This window comes from Schistocerca americana, unplaced genomic scaffold, assembly GCF_021461395.2.
Source record: "Schistocerca americana isolate TAMUIC-IGC-003095 unplaced genomic scaffold, iqSchAmer2.1 HiC_scaffold_1054, whole genome shotgun sequence".
Classification (NCBI taxonomy): domain Eukaryota; kingdom Metazoa; phylum Arthropoda; class Insecta; order Orthoptera; family Acrididae; genus Schistocerca; species Schistocerca americana.
In genome coordinates, this window is record NW_025725106.1 from 15,892 (window position 1) to 39,613 (window position 23,722).

A 23,722-nucleotide genomic window follows, 5' to 3' on the forward strand; every position below is an offset into this window, starting at 1 on the left:
GCCGTCCTCGCAAGCTGTGCTGTCCTCGCAAGCCGTGCTGTTCTCGCAAGCTGTGCTGTTATCGGAAGCCGTGCTGTCTTTGCAAGCCGTGCTGTCATCGCAAGCCGTGCTGTCCTCGCAGGCTTTGCTTTCCTCGCAAGCTTTGCTGTCCTCGGAAGCTGTGCTGTCCTCTCAAGTTGTGCTGTCCTCTCAAGTTGAGCTGTCGTCTCAAGTAGAGCTGTCCTCTCAAGTAGATCTGTCCTCTCAAGATGAGCTGTCCTCTCGAGCTGTCCTCGCAAGTTGAGCTGTCCTCTCAAGATGAGCTGTCCTCTCAAGTTGAGCTGTCCTCTCAAGTTGAGCTGTCCTCTCTACTTGAGCTGTCCGCTCAAGTTGAGCTGTCCTCCCAAGTTGAGCTGTCCTCTCAAGCTGAGCTGTCTTCGCAACCTGTGCTTTCCTCGCAAGCCGTGCTGTCCTCGCAAGCTGTGCTGTCCTCGCAAGCTGTGCTGTCCTCGCAAGCTGTGCTGTCCTCGCAAGCTGTGCTGTCCTCGCAAGCTGTGCTGTCCTCGCAAGCTGTGCTGTCCTTGGAAGCTGTGCTGTCCTCGCAACCTGTGCTGTCCTCGCAACCTGTACTGTCCTAACAAGCCGTTCTCTCCTCGCAAGCTGTGTTGTCCTCGGAAGCTGTGCTGTCCTCGCAAGCTGTGCTGTCCTCGCAAGCTGTGCTGTCCTCGCAAGCTGTGCTGTCCTCGCAAGCTGTGCTGTCCACGCAAGCTGTGCTGTCGTCTCAAGTTGAGCTCCCCTCTCAAGTTCAGCTGCCCTCTCAAGTTGAGCTGTCCTCTCAAGTTGAGCTGTCCTCTCAAGTTGACCTGTGGTCTCAAATTGAGCTGTCAAGTTGAGCTGTACTCTCAAGTTGAGCTGTCCTCTCAAATTGAGCTGTCCTCTCAAGTTGAGCTGTCCTCTCAAGTTGAGCTGTCCTCGCAAGCTGTGCTGTCCTCGCAAGCTGTGCTGTCCTCGCAAGCCGTGCTGTCCTCGCAAGCTGTGCTGTCCTCGCAAGCCGTGCTGTCCTCGCAAGCCATGTCGTCCTCGCAAGCTGTGCTGTCCTCGCAAGCTCTGCTGTCCACGCAAGCTGAGCTGACCTCCCAACCTCTGCTGTCATCGCAAGTCGTGCTGTCCTCGCTAGCCGTGCTGTACTGAGAAGCCGTGCTGTCCTCGCAAGCTGTTCTGCCCTCGCAAACTTTGCTGTCCTAGCAAGCTTTGCTGTCCTCGCAAATTGTGCTGTCTTCTCAAGTTGTGCAGTCCTCTCAAGTGCAGCTGTCCTCTCAAGTTGAGCTGTTCTCTCAAATTGAGCTGTCCTCTCAAGTTGAGCTTTCCTCTCAAGTTGAGCAGTCTGCTCAAGTTGAGCTCTCCTCTCAAGTTGAGCTGTCCTCTCAATCTGAGCTGTCCTCGCAAGCTGTGCTGTCCTCGCAAGCTGTGCTGTCCTCGCAAGCTGTGCTGTCCTCGCAAGCTGTGCTGTCCTCCCAGCGGTGCTGTCCTCGCAAGCTGTGCTGTCCTCACAAGCTGGGCCGTCCTCGCAAGCTTTGCTGTCCTTGGAAGCTGTGCTGTCCTTGCAACCTGTGCTGTCCTCGCAACCTGTGCTGTCCTCGCAAGCCGTTCTCTCCTCGCAAGCTGTGCTGTCCTCGCAAGCTGTGCTGTCCTCGCAAACTGTGCTGTCCTCGCAAAATGTGCTGTCCTCGCAAGCTGTGCTGTCCTCGCAAGCTGTGCTGTCGCCTCAAGTTGAGCTGCCCTCTCAAGTTCAGCTGCCCTCTCAAGTTGAGCTGTCCTCTCAAGTTGAGCTGTCCTCTCAAGTTGAGCTGTCCTCTGAAGTTGAGCTGTCCTCTCAAGTTGAGCTTTCCTCTCAAGTTGAGCAGTCCGCTCAAGTTGAGCTGTCCTGTCAAGTTGAGCTGTCCTCTCAAGCTGAGCTGTCCTCGCAACCTGTGCATTCCTCGCAAGCTGTGCTGTCCTCGCAAGCTGTGCTTTCCTCGCAAGCTGTGCTGTCCTCGCAAGCTGTGCTGTCCTCGCAAGCTGTGCTGTCTTCGCAAGCTGTGCTGTCCGTGCAAGCCGTGCTGTCCTCGCATGCCGTGCTGTCCTTGCAAGCTCTGCTGTCCTCGTCAGCTTTGCTGTCCTCGCAAGTTGTGCTTTCCTCCCAAGTAGTGCTTTCCTCTTAAGTAGTGCAGTCCCCTCAAGTTGAGCTGTCTTCTCAAGTTGAGCTGTCCACTCAAGTTGAGCTGTCTGCTCAAGTTGAGCTGTCCTCTCAAGCTGAGCTGTCCTCTCAAGTTGAGCTGTCCTCTCAAGTTGAACTGTCCTCGCAAGCTGTGATGTCCTCGCAAGCTGTGCCGTCCTCACAAGCTGTGCTGTCCTCGCAAGCTGTGCTGTCCTCGTTAGCTGTGCTGTCCTCGCAAGCTGTGCTGTCCTTGCAAGCTCTGCTGTCCTCGCAAGCTGTGCTGTCCTCGCAAACTGTGCTGCCCTTCGTAAGCTGTGCTTTCCTCGCAAGCTGTGCTGTCCTCGCAAGCTGTGCTTTCCTCGCAAGCTGACCCGTCCTCACAATCTGTGCTGTCCTCGCAAGCCGTGCTGTTCTCGCAAGCTATGCTGTCATCGGAAGCCGTGCTGTCTTCGCAAGCCGTGCTGTCATCGCAATCCGTGCTGTCCTCGCAAGCTTTGCTTTCCTGGCAAGCTTTGCTGTCCTCGGAAGCTGTGCTGTCCTCTCAAGTTGTGCTGTCCTCTCAAGTTGAGCTGTCCTCTCAAGTTGAGCTGTCCTCTCAAGTTGAGCTGTCCTCTCAAGATGAGCTGTCCTCTCAAGTTGAGCTGTCCTCTCAAGTTGAGCTGTCCTCTCAAGTTGAGCTGTCCTCTCTCGATGAGCAGTCCTCTCTAGATATGCTGTCCTCACAAGTTGTGCTGTCCTCTCAAGTTGAGCTGTCCTCTCAAGTTGAGCAGTCCTCTCAGTTTGAGCTGTCCTCGCAAGCTGTGCTGTCATCGCAAGCTAAGCTGTCCTCCCAACCTCTGCTGTCCTCGCAAGCCGTGCTGTCCTCGCTAGCCGTGCTGTCCTCAGAAGCCGTGCTGTCCTCTCACGCTTTGCTGTCCTAGCAAGCTTTGCTGTTCTCGCAAGCTTTGCTGTCCTCGCAAGTTGTGCTATCTTCTCAAGTCGTACAGTCCGCTCAAGTTGAACTGTCCTCTCAAGTTTAGCTGTTATCTCAAGCTGAGCTGTCCTCGCAACCTCTGCTTTCCGCGCAAGCTCTGTTGCCCTCGCAAGCTGTGCTGTCCTCGCAAGCTGTGCTGTCCTCGCAAGCTGTGCTGTCGTCGCAAGCTTTGCTGTCCTCGCAAGCTGTGCTGACCTCGCAAGCTGTGCTGTCGTCTCAAGTTGAGCTGCCCTCTCAAGTTCAGCTGCCATCTCAAGTTGAGCTGTCGTCTCAAGTTGAGCTGTCCTCTGAAGTTGAGCTGTCCTCTCAAGTTGAGCTGTCAAATTGAGCTTTCCTCTCAAGTTGAGCTGTCCTCTCAAGTTGAGCTGTCCTCTCAAATTGAGCTGTCCTCGCAAGATGTGCTGTCTTCGCAAGCTGTGCTGTCCTCGCAAGCCGTGCTGTCCTCGCAAGCCGTGCGGTCCTCGCAAGCTGTGCTGTCCTTACAAGCCGTGCTGTCCTCGCAAGCCGTGCTATCCTCGCAAGCCGTGCTGTCCTTGCAAGCCGTGCTGTCCTTGCAAGCTGTGCTGTCCTCGCTAGCTGTGCTGTCCTCGCAAGCTGTGCTGTCCTCGCCAGCTTTGCTGTCCTCGCAAGTTGTGCTTTCCTCTCAAGTAGTGCTTTGCTCTCAAGTAGTGCTGTCCTCTCAAGTTGAGCTGTCTTCTCAAGTTAAGCTGTCCTCTCAATTTGAGCTGTCCCCTCAAGTTGAGCTGTTCGCTCAAGTTGAGCTGTCCTCTCAAGTTGAGCTTTCCTCTCAAGTTGAGCAGTCCGCTCAAGCTGAGGGGTCCTCGCAACCTGCGCTTTCCTCGCAAGCTGTGCTGTCTTTGCAAGCTGTGCTGTCCTCGCAAGCTGTGCTGTCCTCACAAGCTGTGCTGTCCTCGCAAGCTGTGCTGTCCTCGCAAGCTGTGCTGTCCTCGCAAACTGTGCTGTCCTCGCAAGCTATGCTGTCCTCGCAAGCTGTGCTGTCCTTGGAAGCTGTTCTGTCCTCGCAACCTGTGCTGTCCTCGCAACCTGTGCTGTCCTCACAAGCCGTTCTCTCCTCGCATGCTGTGCTGTCCTCGCAAGCTGTGCTGTCCTCGCAAGCTGTGCTGTCCTCGCAAGCTGTGCTCTCCTCGCAAGCTGTGCTGTCCTCGCAAGCTGTGCTGTTGTCTCAAATTGAGCTGCCCTCTCAAGTTCAGTTCCCCTCTCAAGTTGAGCTGTCCTCTCAAGTTGAGCTGTCCTCTCAAGTTGAGCTGTCCTCTGAAGTTGAGCTGTCCTCTCAAGTTGAGCTGTGACGTTGAGCTGTCCTATCAAGTTGAGCTGTGCTCTCAAATTGAGCTGTCAAGTTGAGCTGTCCCCTCAAGTTGAGCTGTCTTCTCAAGTTGAGCTGTCCACTCAAGTTGAGCTGTCTGCTCAAGTTGAGCTGTCCTCTCAAGCTGAGCTGTCCTCTCAAGTTGAACTGTCCTCTCAAGTTGAACTGTCCTCGCAAGCCGTGCTGTCCTCGCAAGCTGTGCTTTCCTCGCAAGCTGAGCCGTCCTCGCAAACTGTGCTGTCCTCGCAAGCCGTGCTGTTCTCGCAAGCTGTGCTGTTATCGGAAGCCGTGCTGTCTTTGCAAGCCGTGCTGTCATCGCAAGCCGTGCTGTCCTCGCAAGCTTTGCTTTCCTCGCAAGCTTTGCTGTCCTCGGAAGCTGTGCTGTCCTCTCAAGTTGTGCTGTCCTCTCAAGTTGAGCTGTCCTCTCAAGTAGAGCTGTCCTCTCAAGTAGATCTGTCCTCTCAAGATGAGCTGTCCTCTCGAGCTGTCCTCGCAAGTTGAGCTGTCCTCTCAAGTTGAGCTGTCCTCTCAAGTTGAGCTGTCCTCTCAAGTTGAGCTGTCCTCTCTACTTGAGCTGTCCGCTCAAGTTGAGCTGTCCTCCCAAGTTGAGCTGTCCTCTCAAGCTGAGCTGTCTTCTCAACCTGTGCTTTCCTCGCAAGCCGTGCTGTCCTCGCAAGCTGTGCTGTCCTCGCGAGCTGTGCTGTCCTCGCAAGCTGTGCTGTCCTCGCAAGCTGTGCTGTCCTCGCAAGCTGTGCTGCCCTCGCAAGCTGTGCTGTCCTCGCAAGCTGTGCTGTCCTTGGAAGCTGTGCTGTCCTCGCAACCTGTGCTGTCCTCGCAACCTGTACTGTCCTAACAAGCCGTTCTCTCCTCGCAAGCTGTGCTGTCCTCGGAAGCTGTGCTGTCCTCGCAAGCTGTGCTGTCCTCGCAAGCTGTGCTGTCCTCGCAAGCTGTGCTGTCCTCGCAAGCTGTGCTGTCCTCGCAAGCTGTGCTGTCCACGCAAGCTGTGCTGTCGTCTCAAGTTGAGCTCCCCTCTCAAGTTCAGCTGCCCTCTCAAGTTGAGCTGTCCTCTCAAGTTGAGCTGTCCTCTCAAGTTGACCTGTGCTCTCAAATTGAGCTGTCAAGTTGAGCTGTACTCTCAAGTTGAGCTGTCCTCTCAAATTGAGCTGTCCTCTCAAGTTGAGCTGTCCTCTCAAGTTGAGCTGTCCTCGCAAGCTGTGCTGTCCTCGCAAGCTGTGCTGTCCTCGCAAGCCGTGCTGTCCTCGCAAGCTGTGCTGTCCTCGCAAGCCGTGCTGTCCTCGCAAGCCGTGTCGTCCTCGCAAGCTGTGCTGTCCTCGCAAGCTCTGCTGTCCACGCAAGCTGAGCTGACCTCCCAACCTCTGCTGTCATCGCAAGTCGTGCTGTCCTCGCTAGCCGTGCTGTACTGAGAAGCCGTGCTGTCCTCGCAAGCTGTTCTGCCCTCGCAAACTTTGCTGTCCTAGCAAGCTTTGCTGTCCTCGCAAATTGTGCTGTCTTCTCAAGTTGTGCAGTCCTCTCAAGTGCAGCTGTCCTCTCAAGTTGAGCTGTTCTCTCAAATTGAGCTGTCCTCTCAAGTTGAGATTTCCTCTCAAGTTGAGCAGTCTGCTCAAGTTGAGCTGTCCTCTCAAGTTGAGCTGTCCTCTCAATCTGAGCTGTCCTCGCAAGCTGTGCTGTCCTCGCAAGCTGTGCTGTCCTCGCAAGCTGTGCTGTCCTCGCAAGCTGTGCTGTCGTCGCAAGCGGTGCTGTCCTCGCAAGCTGTGCTGTCCTCCCAAGCTGTGCCGTCCTCGCAAGCTTTGCTGTCCTTGGAAGCTGTGCTGTCCTTGCAACCTGTGCTGTCCTCGCAACCTGTGCTGTCCTCGCAAGCCGTTCTCTCCTCGCAAGCTGTGCTGTCCTCGCAAGCTGTGCTGTCCTCGCAAACTGTGCTGTCCTCGCAAAATGTGCTGTCCTCGCAAGCTGTGCTGTCCTCGCAAGCTGTGCTGTCCTCGCAAACTGTGCTGTCCTCGCAAAATGTGCTGTCCTCACAAGCTGTGCTGTCCTCGCAAGTTGTGCTTTCCTCTCAAGTAGTTCTTTGCTCTCAAGTAGTGCTGTCCTCTCAAGTTGAGCTGTCTTCTCAAGTTAAGCTGTCCTCTCAATTTGAGCTGTCCCCTCAAGTTGAGCTGTTCTCTCAAGTTGAGCTGTCCTCTCAAGTTGAGCTTTCCTCTCAAGTTGAGCAGTCCGCTCAAGCTGAGGGGTCCTCGCAACCTGCGCTTTCCTCGCAAGCTGTGCTGTCTTTGGAAGCTGTGCTGTCCTCGCAAGCTGTGCTGTCCTCACAAGCTGTGCTGTCCTCGCAAGCTGTGCTGTCCTCGCAAGCTGTGCTGTCCTCGCAAACTGCGCTGTCCTCGCAAGCTATGCTGTCCTCGCAAGCTGTGCTGTCCTTGGAAGCTGTGCTGTCCTCGCAACCTGTGCTGTCCTCGCAACCTGTGCTGTCCTCACAAGCCGTTCTCTCCTCGCAAGCTGTGCTGTCCTCGCAAGCTGTGCTGTCCTCGCAAGCTGTGCTGTCCTCGCAAGCTGTGCTCTCCTCGCAAGCTGTGCTGTCCTCGCAAGCTGTGCTGTCGTCTCAAATTGAGCTGCCCTCTCAAGTTCAGTTCCCCTCTCAAGTTGAGCTGTCCTCTCAAGTTGAGCTGTCCTCTCAAGTTGAGCTGTCCTCTGAAGTTGAGCTGTCCTCTCAAGTTGAGCTGTGACGTTGAGCTGTCCTCTCAAGTTGAGCTGTGCTCTCAAATTGAGCTGTCAAGTTGAGCTGTCCCCTCAAATTGAGCTGTCTTCTCAAGTTGAGCTGTCCACTCAAGTTGAGCTGTCTGCTCAAGTTGAGCTGTCCTCTCAAGCTGAGCTGTCCTCTCAAGTTGAACTGTCCTCTCAAGTTGAACTGTCCTCGCAAGCCGTGCTGTCCTCGCAAGCTGTGCTTTCCTCGCAAGCTGAGCCGTCCTCGCAAGCTGTGCTGTCCTCGCAAGCCGTGCTGTTCTCGCAAGCTGTGCTGTTATCGGAAGCCGTGCTGTCTTTGCAAGCCGTGCTGTCATCGCAAGCCGTGCTGTCCTCGCAGGCTTTGCTTTCCTCGCAAGCTTTGCTGTCCTCGGAAGCTGTGCTGTCCTCTCAAGTTGTGCTGTCCTCTCAAGTTGAGCTGTCGTCTCAAGTAGAGCTGTCCTCTCAAGTAGATCTGTCCTCTCAAGATGAGCTGTCCTCTCGAGCTGTCCTCGCAAGTTGAGCTGTCCTCTCAAGATGAGCTGTCCTCTCAAGTTGAGCTGTCCTCTCAAGTTGAGCTGTCCTCTCTACTTGAGCTGTCCGCTCAAGTTGAGCTGTCCTCCCAAGTTGAGCTGTCCTCTCAAGCTGAGCTGTCTTCGCAACCTGTGCTTTCCTCGCAAGCCGTGCTGTCCTCGCAAGCTGTGCTGTCCTCGCAAGCTGTGCTGTCCTCGCAAGCTGTGCTGTCCTCGCAAGCTGTGCTGTCCTCGCAAGCTGTGCTGTCCTCGCAAGCTGTGCTGTCCTTGGAAGCTGTGCTGTCCTCGCAACCTGTGCTGTCCTCGCAACCTGTACTGTCCTAACAAGCCGTTCTCTCCTCGCAAGCTGTGCTGTCCTCGGAAGCTGTGCTGTCCTCGCAAGCTGTGCTGTCCTCGCAAGCTGTGCTGTCCTCGCAAGCTGTGCTGTCCTCGCAAGCTGTGCTGTCCACGCAAGCTGTGCTGTCGTCTCAAGTTGAGCTCCCCTCTCAAGTTCAGCTGCCCTCTCAAGTTGAGCTGTCCTCTCAAGTTGAGCTGTCCTCTCAAGTTGACCTGTGGTCTCAAATTGAGCTGTCAAGTTGAGCTGTACTCTCAAGTTGAGCTGTCCTCTCAAATTGAGCTGTCCTCTCAAGTTGAGCTGTCCTCTCAAGTTGAGCTGTCCTCGCAAGCTGTGCTGTCCTCGCAAGCTGTGCTGTCCTCGCAAGCCGTGCTGTCCTCGCAAGCTGTGCTGTCCTCGCAAGCCGTGCTGTCCTCGCAAGCCATGTCGTCCTCGCAAGCTGTGCTGTCCTCGCAAGCTCTGCTGTCCACGCAAGCTGAGCTGACCTCCCAACCTCTGCTGTCATCGCAAGTCGTGCTGTCCTCGCTAGCCGTGCTGTACTGAGAAGCCGTGCTGTCCTCGCAAGCTGTTCTGCCCTCGCAAACTTTGCTGTCCTAGCAAGCTTTGCTGTCCTCGCAAATTGTGCTGTCTTCTCAAGTTGTGCAGTCCTCTCAAGTGCAGCTGTCCTCTCAAGTTGAGCTGTTCTCTCAAATTGAGCTGTCCTCTCAAGTTGAGCTTTCCTCTCAAGTTGAGCAGTCTGCTCAAGTTGAGCTCTCCTCTCAAGTTGAGCTGTCCTCTCAATCTGAGCTGTCCTCGCAAGCTGTGCTGTCCTCGCAAGCTGTGCTGTCCTCGCAAGCTGTGCTGTCCTCGCAAGCTGTGCTGTCCTCCCAGCGGTGCTGTCCTCGCAAGCTGTGCTGTCCTCACAAGCTGTGCCGTCCTCGCAAGCTTTGCTGTCCTTGGAAGCTGTGCTGTCCTTGCAACCTGTGCTGTCCTCGCAACCTGTGCTGTCCTCGCAAGCCGTTCTCTCCTCGCAAGCTGTGCTGTCCTCGCAAGCTGTGCTGTCCTCGCAAACTGTGCTGTCCTCGCAAAATGTGCTGTCCTCGCAAGCTGTGCTGTCCTCGCAAGCTGTGCTGTCGCCTCAAGTTGAGCTGCCCTCTCAAGTTCAGCTGCCCTCTCAAGTTGAGCTGTCCTCTCAAGTTGAGCTGTCCTCTCAAGTTGAGCTGTCCTCTGAAGTTGAGCTGTCCTCTCAAGTTGAGCTTTCCTCTCAAGTTGAGCAGTCCGCTCAAGTTGAGCTGTCCTGTCAAGTTGAGCTGTCCTCTCAAGCTGAGCTGTCCTCGCAACCTGTGCATTCCTCGCAAGCTGTGCTGTCCTCGCAAGCTGTGCTTTCCTCGCAAGCTGTGCTGTCCTCGCAAGCTGTGCTGTCCTCGCAAGCTGTGCTGTCTTCGCAAGCTGTGCTGTCCTTGCAAGCCGTGCTGTCCTCGCATGCCGTGCTGTCCTTGCAAGCTCTGCTGTCCTCGTCAGCTTTGCTGTCCTCGCAAGTTGTGCTTTCCTCCCAAGTAGTGCTTTCCTCTTAAGTAGTGCAGTCCCCTCAAGTTGAGCTGTCTTCTCAAGTTGAGCTGTCCACTCAAGTTGAGCTGTCTGCTCAAGTTGAGCTGTCCTCTCAAGCTGAGCTGTCCTCTCAAGTTGAGCTGTCCTCTCAAGTTGAACTGTCCTCGCAAGCTGTGATGTCCTCGCAAGCTGTGCCGTCCTCACAAGCTGTGCTGTCCTCGCAAGCTGTGCTGTCCTCGTTAGCTGTGCTGTCCTCGCAAGCTGTGCTGTCCTTGCAAGCTCTGCTGTCCTCGCAAGCTGTGCTGTCCTCGCAAACTGTGCTGCCCTTCGTAAGCTGTGCTTTCCTCGCAAGCTGTGCTGTCCTCGCAAGCTGTGCTTTCCTCGCAAGCTGACCCGTCCTCACAATCTGTGCTGTCCTCGCAAGCCGTGCTGTTCTCGCAAGCTATGCTGTCATCGGAAGCCGTGCTGTCTTCGCAAGCCGTGCTGTCATCGCAATCCGTGCTGTCCTCGCAAGCTTTGCTTTCCTGGCAAGCTTTGCTGTCCTCGGAAGCTGTGCTGTCCTCTCAAGTTGTGCTGTCCTCTCAAGTTGAGCTGTCCTCTCAAGTTGAGCTGTCCTCTCAAGTTGAGCTGTCCTCTCAAGATGAGCTGTCCTCTCAAGTTGAGCTGTCCTCTCAAGTTGAGCTGTCCTCTCAAGTTGAGCTGTCCTCTCTCGATGAGCAGTCCTCTCTAGATGTGCTGTCCTCACAAGTTGTGCTGTCCTCTCAAGTTGAGCTGTCCTCTCAAGTTGAGCAGTCCTCTCAGTTTGAGCTGTCCTCGCAAGCTGTGCTGTCATCGCAAGCTAAGCTGTCCTCCCAACCTCTGCTGTCCTCGCAAGCCGTGCTGTCCTCGCTAGCCGTGCTGTCCTCAGAAGCCGTGCTGTCCTCTCACGCTTTGCTGTCCTAGCAAGCTTTGCTGTTCTCGCAAGCTTTGCTGTCCTCGCAAGTTGTGCTATCTTCTCAAGTCGTACAGTCCGCTCAAGTTGAACTGTCCTCTCAAGTTTAGCTGTTATCTCAAGCTGAGCTGTCCTCGCAACCTCTGCTTTCCGCGCAAGCTCTGTTGCCCTCGCAAGCTGTGCTGTCCTCGCAAGCTGTGCTGTCCTCGCAAGCTGTGCTGTCGTCGCAAGCTTTGCTGTCCTCGCAAGCTGTGCTGTCCTCGCAAGCTGTGCTGTCGTCTCAAGTTGAGCTGCCCTCTCAAGTTCAGCTGCCATCTCAAGTTGAGCTGTCGTCTCAAGTTGAGCTGTCCTCTGAAGTTGAGCTGTCCTCTCAAGTTGAGCTGTCAAATTGAGCTTTCCTCTCAAGTTGAGCTGTCCTCTCAAGTTGAGCTGTCCTCTCAAATTGAGCTGTCCTCGCAAGATGTGCTGTCTTCGCAAGCTGTGCTGTCCTCGCAAGCCGTGCTGTCCTCGCAAGCCGTGCGGTCCTCGCAAGCTGTGCTGTCCTTACAAGCCGTGCTGTCCTCGCAAGCCGTGCTATCCTCGCAAGCCGTGCTGTCCTTGCAAGCCGTGCTGTCCTTGCAAGCTGTGCTGTCCTCGCTAGCTGTGCTGTCCTCGCAAGCTGTGCTGTCCTCGCCAGCTTTGCTGTCCTCGCAAGTTGTGCTTTCCTCTCAAGTAGTGCTTTCCTCTTAAGTAGTGCTGTCCCCTCAAGTTGATCTGTCTTCTCAAGTTGAGCTGTCCACTCAAGTTGAGCTGTCTGCTCAAGTTGAGCTGTCCTCTCAAGCTGAGCTGTCCTCTCAAGTTGAGCTGTCCTCTCAAGTTGAACTGTCTCGCAAGCTGTGATGTCCTCACAAGCTGTGCCGTCCTCGCAAGCTGTGCTGTCCTCGCAAGCTGTGCTGTCCTCGCTAGCTGTGCTGTCCTCGCAAGCTGTGGTGTCCTTGCAAGCTGTGCTGTCCTCGCAAGGTGTGCTGTCCTCGCAACCTGAGCTGCCCTCGCAAGCTTTGCTTTCCTCGCAAGCTGTGCTGTCCTCGCAAGGTGTGCTGTTCTCGCAAGCTATGCTGTCATCGGAAGCCGTGCTGTCTTCGCAAGCCGTGCTGTCGTCACAAGCTGTGCTGTCCTCGCAGGCTTTGCTTTCCTCGCTAGCTTTGCTGTCCTCGGAAGCTGTGCTGTCCTCTCAAGTTGGGCTGTCCTATCAAGTTGAGCTGTCCTCTCAAGTTGAGCAGTCCTCTCCAGTTGAGCTGTCCTCTCAAGATGAGCTGTCCTCTCAAGTTGAGCTGTCCTCGCAAGTTGAGCTGTCCTGTCAAGTTGAGCTGTCCTCTCAAGGTGAGCTGTCCTCTCAAGTTGAGCTGTCCTCTCAAGTTGAGCTGTCCTCTGTAGTTGAGCTGTCCTCTCAAGTTGAGCTGTCCTCTCAAGCTGAGCTGTCCTGGCAAGCTGTGCTGTCTTTGCAAGCTGTGCTGTTCTCTCAAGTTGAGCTGTCCCCTCTCGATGAGCTGTCCGCTCTAGATGAGCTGTCCTCGCAAGTTGAATTGTCCTCTCAAGTTGAGCTGTCCTCTCAAGTTGAGCTGTCCTCTCAAGTTGAGCTGTCCTCTCAAGTTGAGCTGTCCTCACAACTTGAGCTGTCCTCTCAAGTTGAGCTGTCCTCTCAAGTTGAGCTGTCCTCTCAAGTTGAGCTGTCTTCTCAAGTTGAACTGTCCTCTCAAGCTGAGCAGCCCTCGCAACCAGTGCTTTCCTCGCAAGCTGTGCTGTCCTCGCAAGCTGTGCTGTCCTCGCAAGCTGTGGCTTCCTCGCAAGCTGTGCTGTCCTCGCAAGCTGTGCTGTCCTCGCAAACTGTGCTGTCCTCGCAAGCTTTGCAGTCCTCGCAAGCTGTGCTGTCCTTGGAAGCGGTGCTGTCCTCGCAACCTGTGCTGTCCTCGCAATCTGTGCTGTCCTCGCAAGCCGTTCTCTCCTCGCAAGCCGTGCCGTCCTCACAAGCAATGCTGTCCTCGCAAGCCATGCTGTCTTCGCAAGCCGTACTTTCCTTGCAAGCTTTGCTGTCCTTGCAAGCTGTGCTGTCCTCGCAAGCTGTGCAGTCTTCGCAAGCTGTGCTGTCCTCGCAAGCTGTGCTGTCGTCTCAAGTTGACCTGCCCTCTCAAGTTCAGCTGCCCTCTCAAGTTGAGCTGTCACCTCAAGTTGAACTGTCCTCTCAAGTTGAGTTGTCCTCTCAAGTTCAGCTATCCTCGAAAGTTGAGCTGTCCTCTCAAGTTGTGCTGTCCTTGCTAGTTGAGCTGTCCTCTCTAGTTGAGCTGTCCTCTCAACCGGAGCTATCCTCTGAAGTTGAGCTGTCCTCTCAAGTTGAGGTGACCTCTCACGTTGTGCTGTCCTCTCAAGTTGAGCTGTCCTCTCAAGTTCAGCTGTCCTCACAAGCCGTGCTGTCCTTGCAAGCTGTGCTGTCCTCGCAAGCTGTGCTGTCCTCAAGAGCTGTGCTGTCCTCGCAAGCTGTGCTGTCCTCTCAAGTTGAGCTGTCTTCTCAAGTTGAGCAGTCCTCTCAACCGGAGCTATCCTCTGAAGTTGAGCTGCCCTCTCAAGTTGAGGTGTCCTCTCAAGTTGTGCTGTCCTCGAAAGTTGAGCTGTCCTCTCAAGTTCAGCTGTCCTCGCAAGCCGTGCTGTCCTCGCAAGCTGTGCTGTCCTCGCAAGCTGTGCTGTCCTTGAAAGCTGTGCTGTCCTCGCAAGCTGTGCTGTCCTCGCAAGTTGTGCTGTGCTCGCAAGCTGTGCTGTCCTTGCAAGCTGTCCTGTCCTGGCAAGCTGTGCTGTTCTCGCAAACTGTGCTGTCCTCGCAAGCTGTGCTGTTCTCGGAAGCTGTGCTGTCCTCGCAACCTGTGCTGTCCTCGCAACCTGTGCTGTCCTCGCAAGCCGTTCTCTCCTCACTAGCCGTGCTGTCCTTGCAAGCCATTCTGTCCTCGCAAGCCGTGCTGTCCTTGCAAGCCGTGCTGTCCTCGCAAGCCATGCTGTCCTCGTAAGCTTTGCTGTCATCGCAAGCTGTGCTCTCCTTGCATGTTGTGTTGTCCTCGCAAGCTGTGCTGTCGTCGCTAGCTCTGCTGTCGTCTCAAGTTGAGCTGCCCTCTTAAGTTCAGCTGTCCTCCCAAGTTGCGCTGTCCTCTCAAGTTGAGTTGTCCTTTCAAGTTGATCTGTCCTCTCAAGTTGAGCAGTCCTCTCAAGTTCAGCTGTCAAGTTAAACTGTCCTCTCAAGTTGAGCTGTCCTCTCAAGTTAAGCTGTCCTCGCAAGCTCTGCCGTCCTCGAAAGCTGTGCTGTCCGCGCAAGCTGTGCTCTCCTCGCAAGCCTTGCTGTCCTCGCAAGCCGTGCTGTCCTCGCAAGCTGTGCTGTCCTCGCAAGCCGTGCTATCCTCGCAATCTGTGGTGTCCTCGCAAGCTGTGCTCTCCTTGCAAGCCGTGCTGTCCTCACAAACCGTGCTGTCTTCGCAAGCCATGCTGTCCTCGCAAGCCGTGCTGTCCTCGCAAGCCGTGCTGTCCTCGCAAGCCATGCTGTCCGCGCAAGCCAAGCTGTCCTCGCAAGTCGTGCTGTCCTCGCAAGCCGTGCTGTCCTCGCAAGCTTTGCTGTCATCGCAAGCTGTGCTGTCCTTGCATGCTGTGTTGTCCTCGCAAGCTGTGCTGTCCTCGCTAGCTCTGCTGTCGTCTCAAGTTGAGCTGCCCTCGTAAGTTCAGCTGACCTCTCAAGTTGAGCTGTCCTCTCGTTGAATTGTCCTCTCAAGTTGATCTGTCCTCTCAAGTTGAGCTCTCCTCTCAAGTTCAGCTGTCAAGTTGAGCTGTCCTCTCAAGTTGAGCTGTCCTCTCAAGTTGAGGTGTCCTCTCAAGTAAGGCTGTCCTCTCAAGTTCAGCTGTCCTTCAAGTTGAGCTGTCCTCTCAACTTGAGCTGTCCTCTCTACATGAGCTGTCCTCTCAAGTTGAGCTGTCCTTCTCAAGTTGAGCTGTCCTCTCAAGTAGAGCTGTCCTTTCAAGTTGAGCTGTCTTCGCAAGCCGTGCTGTCCTCGCAAGCTGTGCTGTCCTCGCAAGCTGTGCTGTCCTTGAAAGCTGTGCTGTCCTCGCAAACTGTGCTGTCCTCGGATGCCGTGCTGTCCTCAAAAGCCGTGCTGTCCTCGCAAGCCGTGCCATCCTCGCAAGCCGTGCTGTCGTCGCAATCCGTGCTGTGCTCACAAGCCGTGCTGTCCTCGCAAGCTTTGCTGTCGGCGCAAGCTCTGCTGTTCACGCAAGCTTTGCTGTCCGCCCAAGTTGTGCTGTCCTCGCAAGTTGTGCTGTCCTCTCAAGTTGTGCTGTCCTCTCAAGTTGAGGTGTCCTCTCAAGTTGAGCTGTCGTCTCACGTGGAGCTGTCCTCTCAATTTGAGCTGTCCTCTCAAGTTGAGCTGTCCTCTCAAGTTGAGCTGTTCTCTCAAGTTGAGCTGTTCTCTCAAGTTGAGCTGTCCTCTCAAGTTGAGCTGTCCTCTCTAGTTGAGCTGTCCTCTCTAGTTGAGCTGTCGTCTCACGTGGAGCTGTACTCTCAAGTTGAGCTGTTCTCTTCAGTTGAGATGTCCTCTCAAGTTGAGCTGTCCTCTCAAGTTGAGCTGTCCTCTCAAGTTGAGCTGTCCTCGCAAGCTCTGCTGTCCTCGCAAGCTGTGCTGTCTACGCAAGCTTTGCTATCCTCGCAAGTTGTGCTTTCCTCTCAAGTAGTGCTTTCCTCTCAAGTTGAGCTGTCTTCTCAAGTTGAGCTGTCCTCTCAAGCTGAGCTGCCTCTCAAGTTGAGCTGTCCTCTGAAGATGAACTGTCTTCTCAAGTTGAACTGTCCTCGCAAGCTGTGCTGTCCACGTAAGCCGTGCTTTCCTCGCAAGCCGTGCTTTCCTCGCAAGCCATGCTGTCCTCGCAAGCCGTGCTGTCCTCGCAGTCCGTGCTGTCCTCGCAAGCCATGCTGTCCTCGCAAGCCGAGCTGTCCTCGCAAGCCATGCTGTCCTCGCAAGCTGTGCTGTCTACGCAAGCTTTGCTATCCTCGCAAGTTGTGCTTTCCTCTCAAGTAGTGCTTTCCTCTCAAGTTGAGCTGTCTTCTCAAGTTGAGCTGTCCTCTCAAGCTGAGCTGCCTCTCAAGTTGAGCTGTCCTCTGAAGATGAACTGTCTTCTCAAGTTGAACTGTCCTCGCAAGCTGTGATGTCCTCGCAAGCTGTGCAGTCCTCGCAAGCTGTGCCGTCCTCGCAAGCTGTGCCGTCCTCGCAAGCTGTGCTGTCCTCGCAACCTGTGCTGTCCTCGCAAGCTGTGCTGTCCTCGCAAGCTGTGCTGTCCTCGCAAGCTGTGCAGTCCTCGCAAGCTGTGCTGTCCTCGAAAGCTGTGCTGTCCTCGAAACCTGTGCTGTCCTCACAAGCTATGCTGTCCTCGCAAGCCGTGCTGTCCTCGCAAGCCGTGCTGTCCTCGCAAGCTGTTCTGTCCTCGCAAGCTTTGCTGTCCTCGCAAGTTGTGCTTACCTCTCAAGTAGTGCTGTCCTCTCAAGTTGAGCTGTCTTCTCAAGATGAGCTGTCCTCTCAAGTTGAGCTGTCCTCCCAAGTTGAGCTGTCCTCTCAAGTTGAGCTGTCCTCTCAAGTTGTGCTGTCCTCTCAAGTTGAGCTATCCTCTCAAGTTGAGCTGTCCTCTCAAGTTGAGCTGTCCTCTCAAGTTGAGCTGTCCTCTCAAGTTAACCTGTCCTCTTAAGTTGAGCTGTCCTCTCAAGTTGAGCTGTCCTCTCAAGTTGAGCTGTCCTCTCAAGTTGAGCTGTCCTCTCAAGATGAGCTGTCGTTTCAAGTTGAGCTGTCCTCTTAAGTTGAACTGACCTCTTAATTTGAGCTGTATTCTCAAGTTGAGCTGTCCTCTGAAGTTGAGCTGTCCTCTCGTTGAGCTGTCCTTGCAAGCTGTGCTGTCCTTGCAAGCTGTGCTGTCCTCACAAGCTGAGCTGTCCTCGCAAACCGTGCTGTCCTTGAAAGCCGTGCTGTCCTCGCAAGCCGTGCTGTCCTCGCAGGCCGTGCTGTCCTCGCAAGCCGTGCTGTCATTGCAAGCCGCACTGTTCTCGAAACCCATGCTGTCCTCGCAAGCTGTGCTGTCCTCGCAAGGTTTGCTGTCCTCGCAAGTTGTGCTTTCCTCTCAAGTAGTGCTTTCCTCTCAAGTAGTGCTGTCCACTCAATTTGAGCTGTCTTCTCAAGTTGAACTGTCCTCTCAAGTTGAGCTGTCCCCTCAAGTTGAGTTGTCCTCTCAAGCTGAGCTGTCCTCTAAAGTTGAGCTGTCCTCTCAAGTTGAGCTGTCCTCTCAAGTTGAACTGTCCTCGCAAGCTGTGATGTCCTCACAAGCTGTGCCGTCCTCGCAAGCTGTGCTGTCCTCACAAGCTGTGCTGTCCTCGCAAGCTGTGCTGTCCTCGCAAGCTGTGCTGTCCTCGCGAGCTGTGCTGTCCTTGCAAGCCGTGCTGTCCTGGCAAGCCGTGCTGTCCTCGCAAGCCGTGCTGTCCTCGCAGGCCATGCTGTCCTCGCAAGCCGTGCTATCCCCGCTAGCCGTGCTGTCCTCGCAAGCCTTGCTGTCCTCACAAGCTGTGCTGTCCTCGCAAGCTTTGCTGTCCTCCCAATTTGTGCTTTCCTCTCAAGTAGTGCTTTCCTCTCAAGTAGTGCTGTCCACTCAAGTTGAGCTGTCTTCTCAAGTTGAACTGTCCTCTCAAGTTGAGCTGTCCCCTCAAGTTGAGTTGTCCTCTCAAGCTGAGCTGTCCTCTAAAGTTGAGCTGTCCTCTCAAGTTGATCTGTCCTCTCAAGTTGAGCTGTCCTTGCAAGCTGTGCTGTCCTCGCAAGCTGTGCTGTCCTCACAAGCTGTGCTGTCCTCGCAAACCGTGCTGTCCTTGCAAGCCGTGCTGTCCTCGCAAGCCGTGCTGTCCTCGCAAGCCGTGCTGTCCTCGCAGGCCATGCTGTCCTCGCAAGCCGTGCTATCATCGCTAGCCGTGCTGTCCTCGCAAGCCTTGCTGTCCTCACAAGCTGTGCTGTCCTCGCAAGCTTTGCTGTCCTCCCAATTTGTGCTTTCCTCTCAAGTAGTGCTTTCCTCTCAAGTAGTGCTGTCCTCTCAATTTGAGCTGTCCTCTCACGTTGAACTGTCCTCTGAAGTTGAACTGTCCTCGCAAGCTGTGATGTCCTCGCAAGCTGTGCTGTCCTCGCAAGCTGTGCCGTCCTCGCAAGCTGTGCTGTCCTCGCAAGCTGTGCTGTCCTCGCAACCTGTGCTGTCCTTGCAAGCTGTGCTGTCCTCGCAAGCTGTGCTGTCCTTGCAACCTGTGCTGTCCTCGCAAGCTGTGCTGTCCTCGTAAGCTATGCTGTCCTCGCAAGCTGTGCAGTCCTCGCAAGCTGTGCTGTCCTTGAATGTTGTGCTGTCCTCGCAACCTGTGCTGTCCTCGCAAGCTATGCTGTCATAGCAAGCCGTGCTGCCCTCGCAAGCCGTGTTGTCCTCACAAGCTGTGCTGTCCTCGCAAGTTGTGCTTTCCTCTCAAGTAGTGCTTTCCTCTCAAGTAGTGCTGTCCTCTCAAGTTGAGCTGTCTTCTCAAGTTGAGCTGTCCTCTCAAGTTGAGCTGTCCGCTCAAGTTGAGCTGTCCTCTCAAGCTGAGCTGTCCTCTCTAATTGAGCTGTCCTCTCAAGTTGAGCTGTCCTCTCAAGTTGAGCTGTCCTCTCAAGTTGAGCTGTCCTCGCAAGCTGTGCTGTCCTCACAAGCTGTGCTGTCCTCGCAAGCTGTGCTGTCCTCGCAAGCCCTGCTTTCCTCGCAAGCCGTGCTGTCTTCGCAAGCCATGCTGTCCTCGCCGGCCGTGCTGTCCTCGCAAGCCGTGCTGTCCTCGCAAACCGTGCTGTCCTCACAAGCTGTGCTGTCCTCGCAAGTTGTGCTTTCCTCTCAAGTAGTGCTTTGCTCTCAAGTAGTGCTGTCCTCTCAAGTTGAGCTGTCTTCTCAAGTTAAGCTGTCCTCTCAATTTGAGCTGTCCCCTCAAGTTGAGCTGTCCTCTCAAGCTGAGCTGTCCTCTCAAGTTGAGCTGTCGTCTCAAGTTGAGCTGTCCTCTCAAGTTGAATTGTCCTCGCAAGCTGTGATGTCCTCGCAAGCTGTGCCGTCCTCGCAAGCTTTCCTGTCCTCACAAGCTGTGCTGTCCTCGCAAGCTGAACTGTCCTCGCAAGCTGTCCTGTCCTTTCAAGCCGTGCCATCCTCACAAGCTGTGCTGTCCTCGCAAGCTGTGCTGTCCTCGCAACCTGTGCTGTCCTTGCAAGCTGTGCTGTCCTCGCAAGCTGTGCTGTCCTCGCAACCTGTGCTGTCCTCGTAAGCTGTGCTGTCCTCGCAAGCTGTGCTGTCCTCGCAAGCTGTGCTGCCCTTGAAAGCTGTGCTGTCCTCGCAACCTGTGCTGTCCTCGCAAGCTATGCTGTCATAGCAAGCCGTGCTGCCCTCGCAAGCCGTGTTGTCCTCACAAGCTGTGCTGTCCTCGCAAGTTGTGCTTTCCTCTCAAGTAGTGCTTTCCTCTCAAGTAGTGCTGTCCTCTCAAGTTGAGCTGTCTTCTCAAGTTGAGCTGTCCTCTCAAGTTGAGCTGTCCACTCAAGTTGAGCTGTCCTCTCAAGTTGAGCTGTCTTCTCAAGTTGAGCTGTCCTCTCAAGTTGAGCTGTCCTCTCACGTTGAGCTGTCCTCTCAAGTTGTGCTGTCCTCTCAAGTTGAGCTATCCTCTCAAGTTGAGCTGTCCTCTCATGTTGAGCTGTCCTCTCAAGTTGAGCTGTCCTCTCAAGTTGACCTGTCCTCTTAAGTTGATCTGTCCTCTCAAGTTGAGCCGTCCTCTCAAGTTGAGCTATCCTCTCAAGTTGAGCTGTCCTCTCAAGTTGAGCTGTCCTTGCAAGCTGTGCTGTCCTCGCAAGCTGTGCTATCCTCACAAGCTGTGCTGTCCTAGCAAACCGTGCTGTCCTTGCAAGCCGTGCTGTCCTCGCAAGCCGTGCTGTCCTCGCAGGCCATGCTGTCCTTGCAAGCCGTGCTGTCCTTGCAAGCCGTGCTGTTCTCGCAAGCCATGCTGTCCTCGCAAGCTGAGCTGTCCTCGCAAGCTTTGCTGTCCTCGCAAGTTGTGCTTTCCTCGCAAGTTGTGCTTTCCTCTCAAGTAGTGCTTTCCTCTCAAGTAGTGCTGTGCTCTCAATTTGAGCTGTCTTCTCAAGTTGAACTGTCCTCTCAAGTTGAGCTGTCCCTCAAGTTGAGTTGTCCTCTCAAGCTGAGCTGTCCTCTAAAGTTGAGCTGTCCTCTCAAGTTGAGCTGTCCTCTCAAGTTGAACTGTCCTCGCAAGCTGTGATGTCCTCACAAGCTGTGCCGTCCTCGCAAGCTGTGCTGTCCTCACAAGCTGTGCTGTCCTCGCAAGCTGTGCTGTCCTCGCAAGCTGTGCCGTCCTCGCAAGCTGTGCTGTCCTCACAAGCTGTGCTGTCCTCGCAAGCTGTGCTGTCCTCGCAAGCTGTGCTGTCCTCGCAAGCCATGCTGTCCTCGCAACCCGTGCTGTCCTCGCAAGCCGAGCTGTCCTCGCAAGACGTGCTGTCCTCGCAAGCCGTGCTGTCATCAGAAGCCGTGCTGTCCTCAGAAGCCGTGCTGTCCTCGCAAGCCGTGCTGTCCTCGCATGTTGTGCTGTCATCGCAAGTTGTGCTGTCCTCGCAAGTTGTGCTGTCCTCTCAAGTTGAGCTGTACTCTCAAGTTGAGCTGTCCCCTCAAGTTGAGCTGTCCCGTCAAGGTGAGCTGATTTTGTAAGTCATGCTGCCTTTACAAGGTGTGTTGCCTATGCAAGTTGTGCTGTGTTGCCATGACATTCTGTCTTGGCAAGACATGCAGTCTTCGCAGGGTGTGCCATCTTTGCAAGTCGTGCTGTCTACACAAGGTGTTCTATCTTCACACGGTGTACTGCCTTTGGAAATCGTACTGTCTTTGCTGTCTTGGAAAGGCGGCACACACTGTAAAGGCAATATGCACTATAAAACAAGCACAGAATGGAATGGCAGCACAAGCTGCAAAGGCAGCACATGCTGCAATGGCTGCATATGCTACAAAGGCTGCACACCATGCAAAGGGTGCAGACGCTGCAACAGCAGCACATGCTGCAATGGCAGCACACACTACAAAGGCAGCACATGCTACAAAGGCGGCTCACAATACTAGGCAGCACACACTGCAAAGGCAGCCCATGCTGAGAAAGGCAGCACAAACTGAAAAGTCAGCACATATTGGAAAGGCGTCACACAATGGCAAGGTACTGCACACTGAAACCCAGCATGCACTGGGAAGCAAGCATACAATGAAATAACAACACACTGTAAAGTGTCACAATGTGGATAGGCAGCACACACTGAAAGGCCGGAAACACTAGAAAAGCAGAAGACAAAGGAAAGGCACCATGCATGGCAAAGGCAGTCTGCACTTTAAATGCAGCACACGCTGCAAAGGTAGTAGGCACTGCAAAGAAAACATGCACTGCAAAGGCAGCACACACTGCAAAGGCAGCAGGCCCTGCAAACACTGCACATGCTGTGAAGCACATGATGATAAGGCAGCACCTGGTGCAATGGCAGTACACACTGCATAGCCAGCACTCGCTGAAAAGGCAGCATACATTGGGAATTCAGCAAATGCTGCAAAGGCAGCATGCACCTCCCTCTATAACAGCACATGCCTCTATAGCCACCCTCGCTGCTATGGCAGCATGTGGTCCTATGGCAGCACATGCTGTAATGTCAGCATGCGCTACATTGGCAGGATATGCAGGAAAGGTAGCACATGCTGGAAAGGTAATACACACTGCAAAGGGAGCACATGCTTGCACATACATCGGAAAGCCATACACACTTGAAAGGCCACACACACAGCAAATCACACACACTGGGAAGGCAGCTCACCATGGAAAGGCAGCATACTCTGGAAAGCCAGCATACCCCAGAAAGGCAGCACAACCTGGAAAGGCAGCACACCCTGGAAGGGCAACACACCCTTGAAAGGCAGCACACCCTGGATATGCATCACAACCTGGATATGCAGCATACACTATAAAGGCAGCACACTTTGGATATGCAACACACACTATAAAGGCAGCAGACACTGGAATGCATCACAAACTGGACAGGCAGCACTCACTGGAGATGCAGCACACACTGGAAAGGCAGCACTCAATGGAAATGCATCACAAACTGGATAGGCAGCACTCACTAGAAAAGCAGTGCACACTAGAAATCCAAACACAATGGTAGGCAGCACAAATTGGAAAGGAGCACATGCTGCAACGGCAGAACACGCTGCAATAGCAGCACACACTGCTGTGGCATCAGCACGCTGCAATGGCAGAACATACTGCCATGACAGCACATGTTGCAAAGGTAGCACATATTAGAAAGGCAACACACATTGGAAAGTCACCTCATATTTTAAAGACAGCACACATTGGGAAGGCAGCACATATTGGGAAGGCAGCACACATCGGAAAGGAAGCACACATTTAATATGCAGCAACACTGGAGAAGCACACATAGTGGAAAGCACCACGCTGGAGTCCGCAGCTCGTGGTCGTGCGGTAGCGTTCTCATTTCCCACGCTCGGGTTCGATTCCTGGCGGGGTCAGGGATTTTCTCTGCCTCGTGATGACTGGGTGTTGTGTGCTGTCCTTAGGTTAGTTAGGTTTAAGTAGTTCTAAGTTCTAGGGGACTGATGACCATAGATGTTAAGTCCCATAGTGCTCAGAGCCATTTTGAACCACACTGGAAAGGCACCACACACTAGAAAGGCACCACATACTGGAAAGGCATCACACACTGGTAAGGCTGCAGTCGCAGCGTGTGCTGCCTCACATTGTGTGTGGTTTTCAAGTGATGTGGCTCCGCAGTGTGTTCTGCGTTTCCAGTGAGTGTTGCCTATCCAGTTTGTGATGCCTTACCAATGTCTGCGCCTTTCCAGTGTGTTCTTCCTTTCCAGTATATGCTGCTTTTCCTGTTTGTGCTGCCTTTCCAGTGTGTTTCAGGCTTCTCAATGTGTGCTGCCTTTGCAGCATGTGCTGCCTTTGCAGCATGTGCTTCCTTTGCTGCATGTGCCTCTTTGCAGTCTGTGCTGCATTTGAACATGTGTTGCATTTTCATTGTGTGCCGCCTTTGCAGCATGTGCTGCTTTTGCAGGGTATGCAGCCTTTACAAGGTGTGCATCCTTCATAAAATTTGTAGTATTTGCAATGCTTGCAGTGATTTCAAGGTGTGCAGCATTCGCAATCTGTGCAGCTTTCACAAGGTATGCTGCCTTAGCAAAGTGTGCTATGTTGACAATGTGTGCTGCCTTTGCAATGTTTGCAGCCTTCACAAGTGATTCTGTCTTCGCAATGTGGTTCAAATGGCTCTGAGCACTATGGGACTTAACATCTGAGGTCATCAGTCACCTAGAACTACGAACTACTGAAACCTAACCAACCTAAGGACATCACACACATCCATGCCCGAGGCAGGATTCGAACCAGCGACCATAGCAGTTGCGCAGGTCCTGACTGAAGCGCCTAGAACCTGTCGGCCACCACGGTCGGCTTATTCACAATGTGTGCTGCCTTCATACGGTATGCTGCATTTATACAGTGTACTGGCTTCACAAGGTGTGCTGCCTTCACAAGTTGGCCCTCCTTCACAATATGTACTGCCTTTGCAGTGTCTTATTTCTTCACATGGTCTTCTTCCTTTGCATGCTGTGCTACCTTCGCAAGGTTTGCTACTTTCGAAAGGTTGACTGCCTTCACCGGATATGCAGCTTCCGCAAGGTAACCTTGCAAAGGCAGCACATATTGTGAAGGCAACACACCTAGCTAATGCAGCATTTCTTGTGAAGCAGCACTCCTTGAGAAGCCAGCACATCTTGTGAAGGTAGTACATCTTCTGATAGTAGAGGCTGAAAACCTTGCGAAGGTTACACACTGTGTCAAGGCAGAACAGCTTGCAAAGGCAGCACACCTCACGAAAGTAGCACACCTTGCGAAGACAGGACAGAATGCAATGGCACAAAATCTTGCAAAGGAGAACACCTTGCAAAGAACAACTGCCTTGCAAAGGCAGCACACCTTGTGGAGGCTGCACTCATTGCAAATGCAGGACACCTTGCAAAGACAGCACATTTCCTAAATACAGCTCTCCTCCAAAGGACAGCACA

At 54.1% G+C, this 23,722-nt stretch overlaps 2 protein-coding genes across 2 annotated transcripts; both read right to left on the reverse strand.

The window, feature by feature from the left end:
* Positions 1-243: 243 nt before the first annotated feature.
* On the reverse strand, positions 244-2,986 carry LOC124559757 (repetin-like). Its single transcript, XM_047130914.1, has 3 exons — positions 2,634-2,986; positions 1,168-2,542; positions 244-1,125 (listed from the first exon to the last, which is right to left on the reverse strand). Exons 1-3 carry the CDS (start codon positions 2,984-2,986, stop codon positions 244-246), a joined length of 2,610 nt encoding a protein of 869 aa, XP_046986870.1.
* Positions 2,987-7,686: 4,700 nt separating this feature from the next.
* Positions 7,687-10,429, reverse strand: LOC124559758 (repetin-like). The gene is made up of 3 exons (XM_047130915.1): positions 10,077-10,429; positions 8,611-9,985; positions 7,687-8,568 (listed from the first exon to the last, which is right to left on the reverse strand). Exons 1-3 carry the CDS (start codon positions 10,427-10,429, stop codon positions 7,687-7,689), a joined length of 2,610 nt encoding a protein of 869 aa, XP_046986871.1.
* Between the last annotated feature and the right edge of the window lie 13,293 nt (positions 10,430-23,722).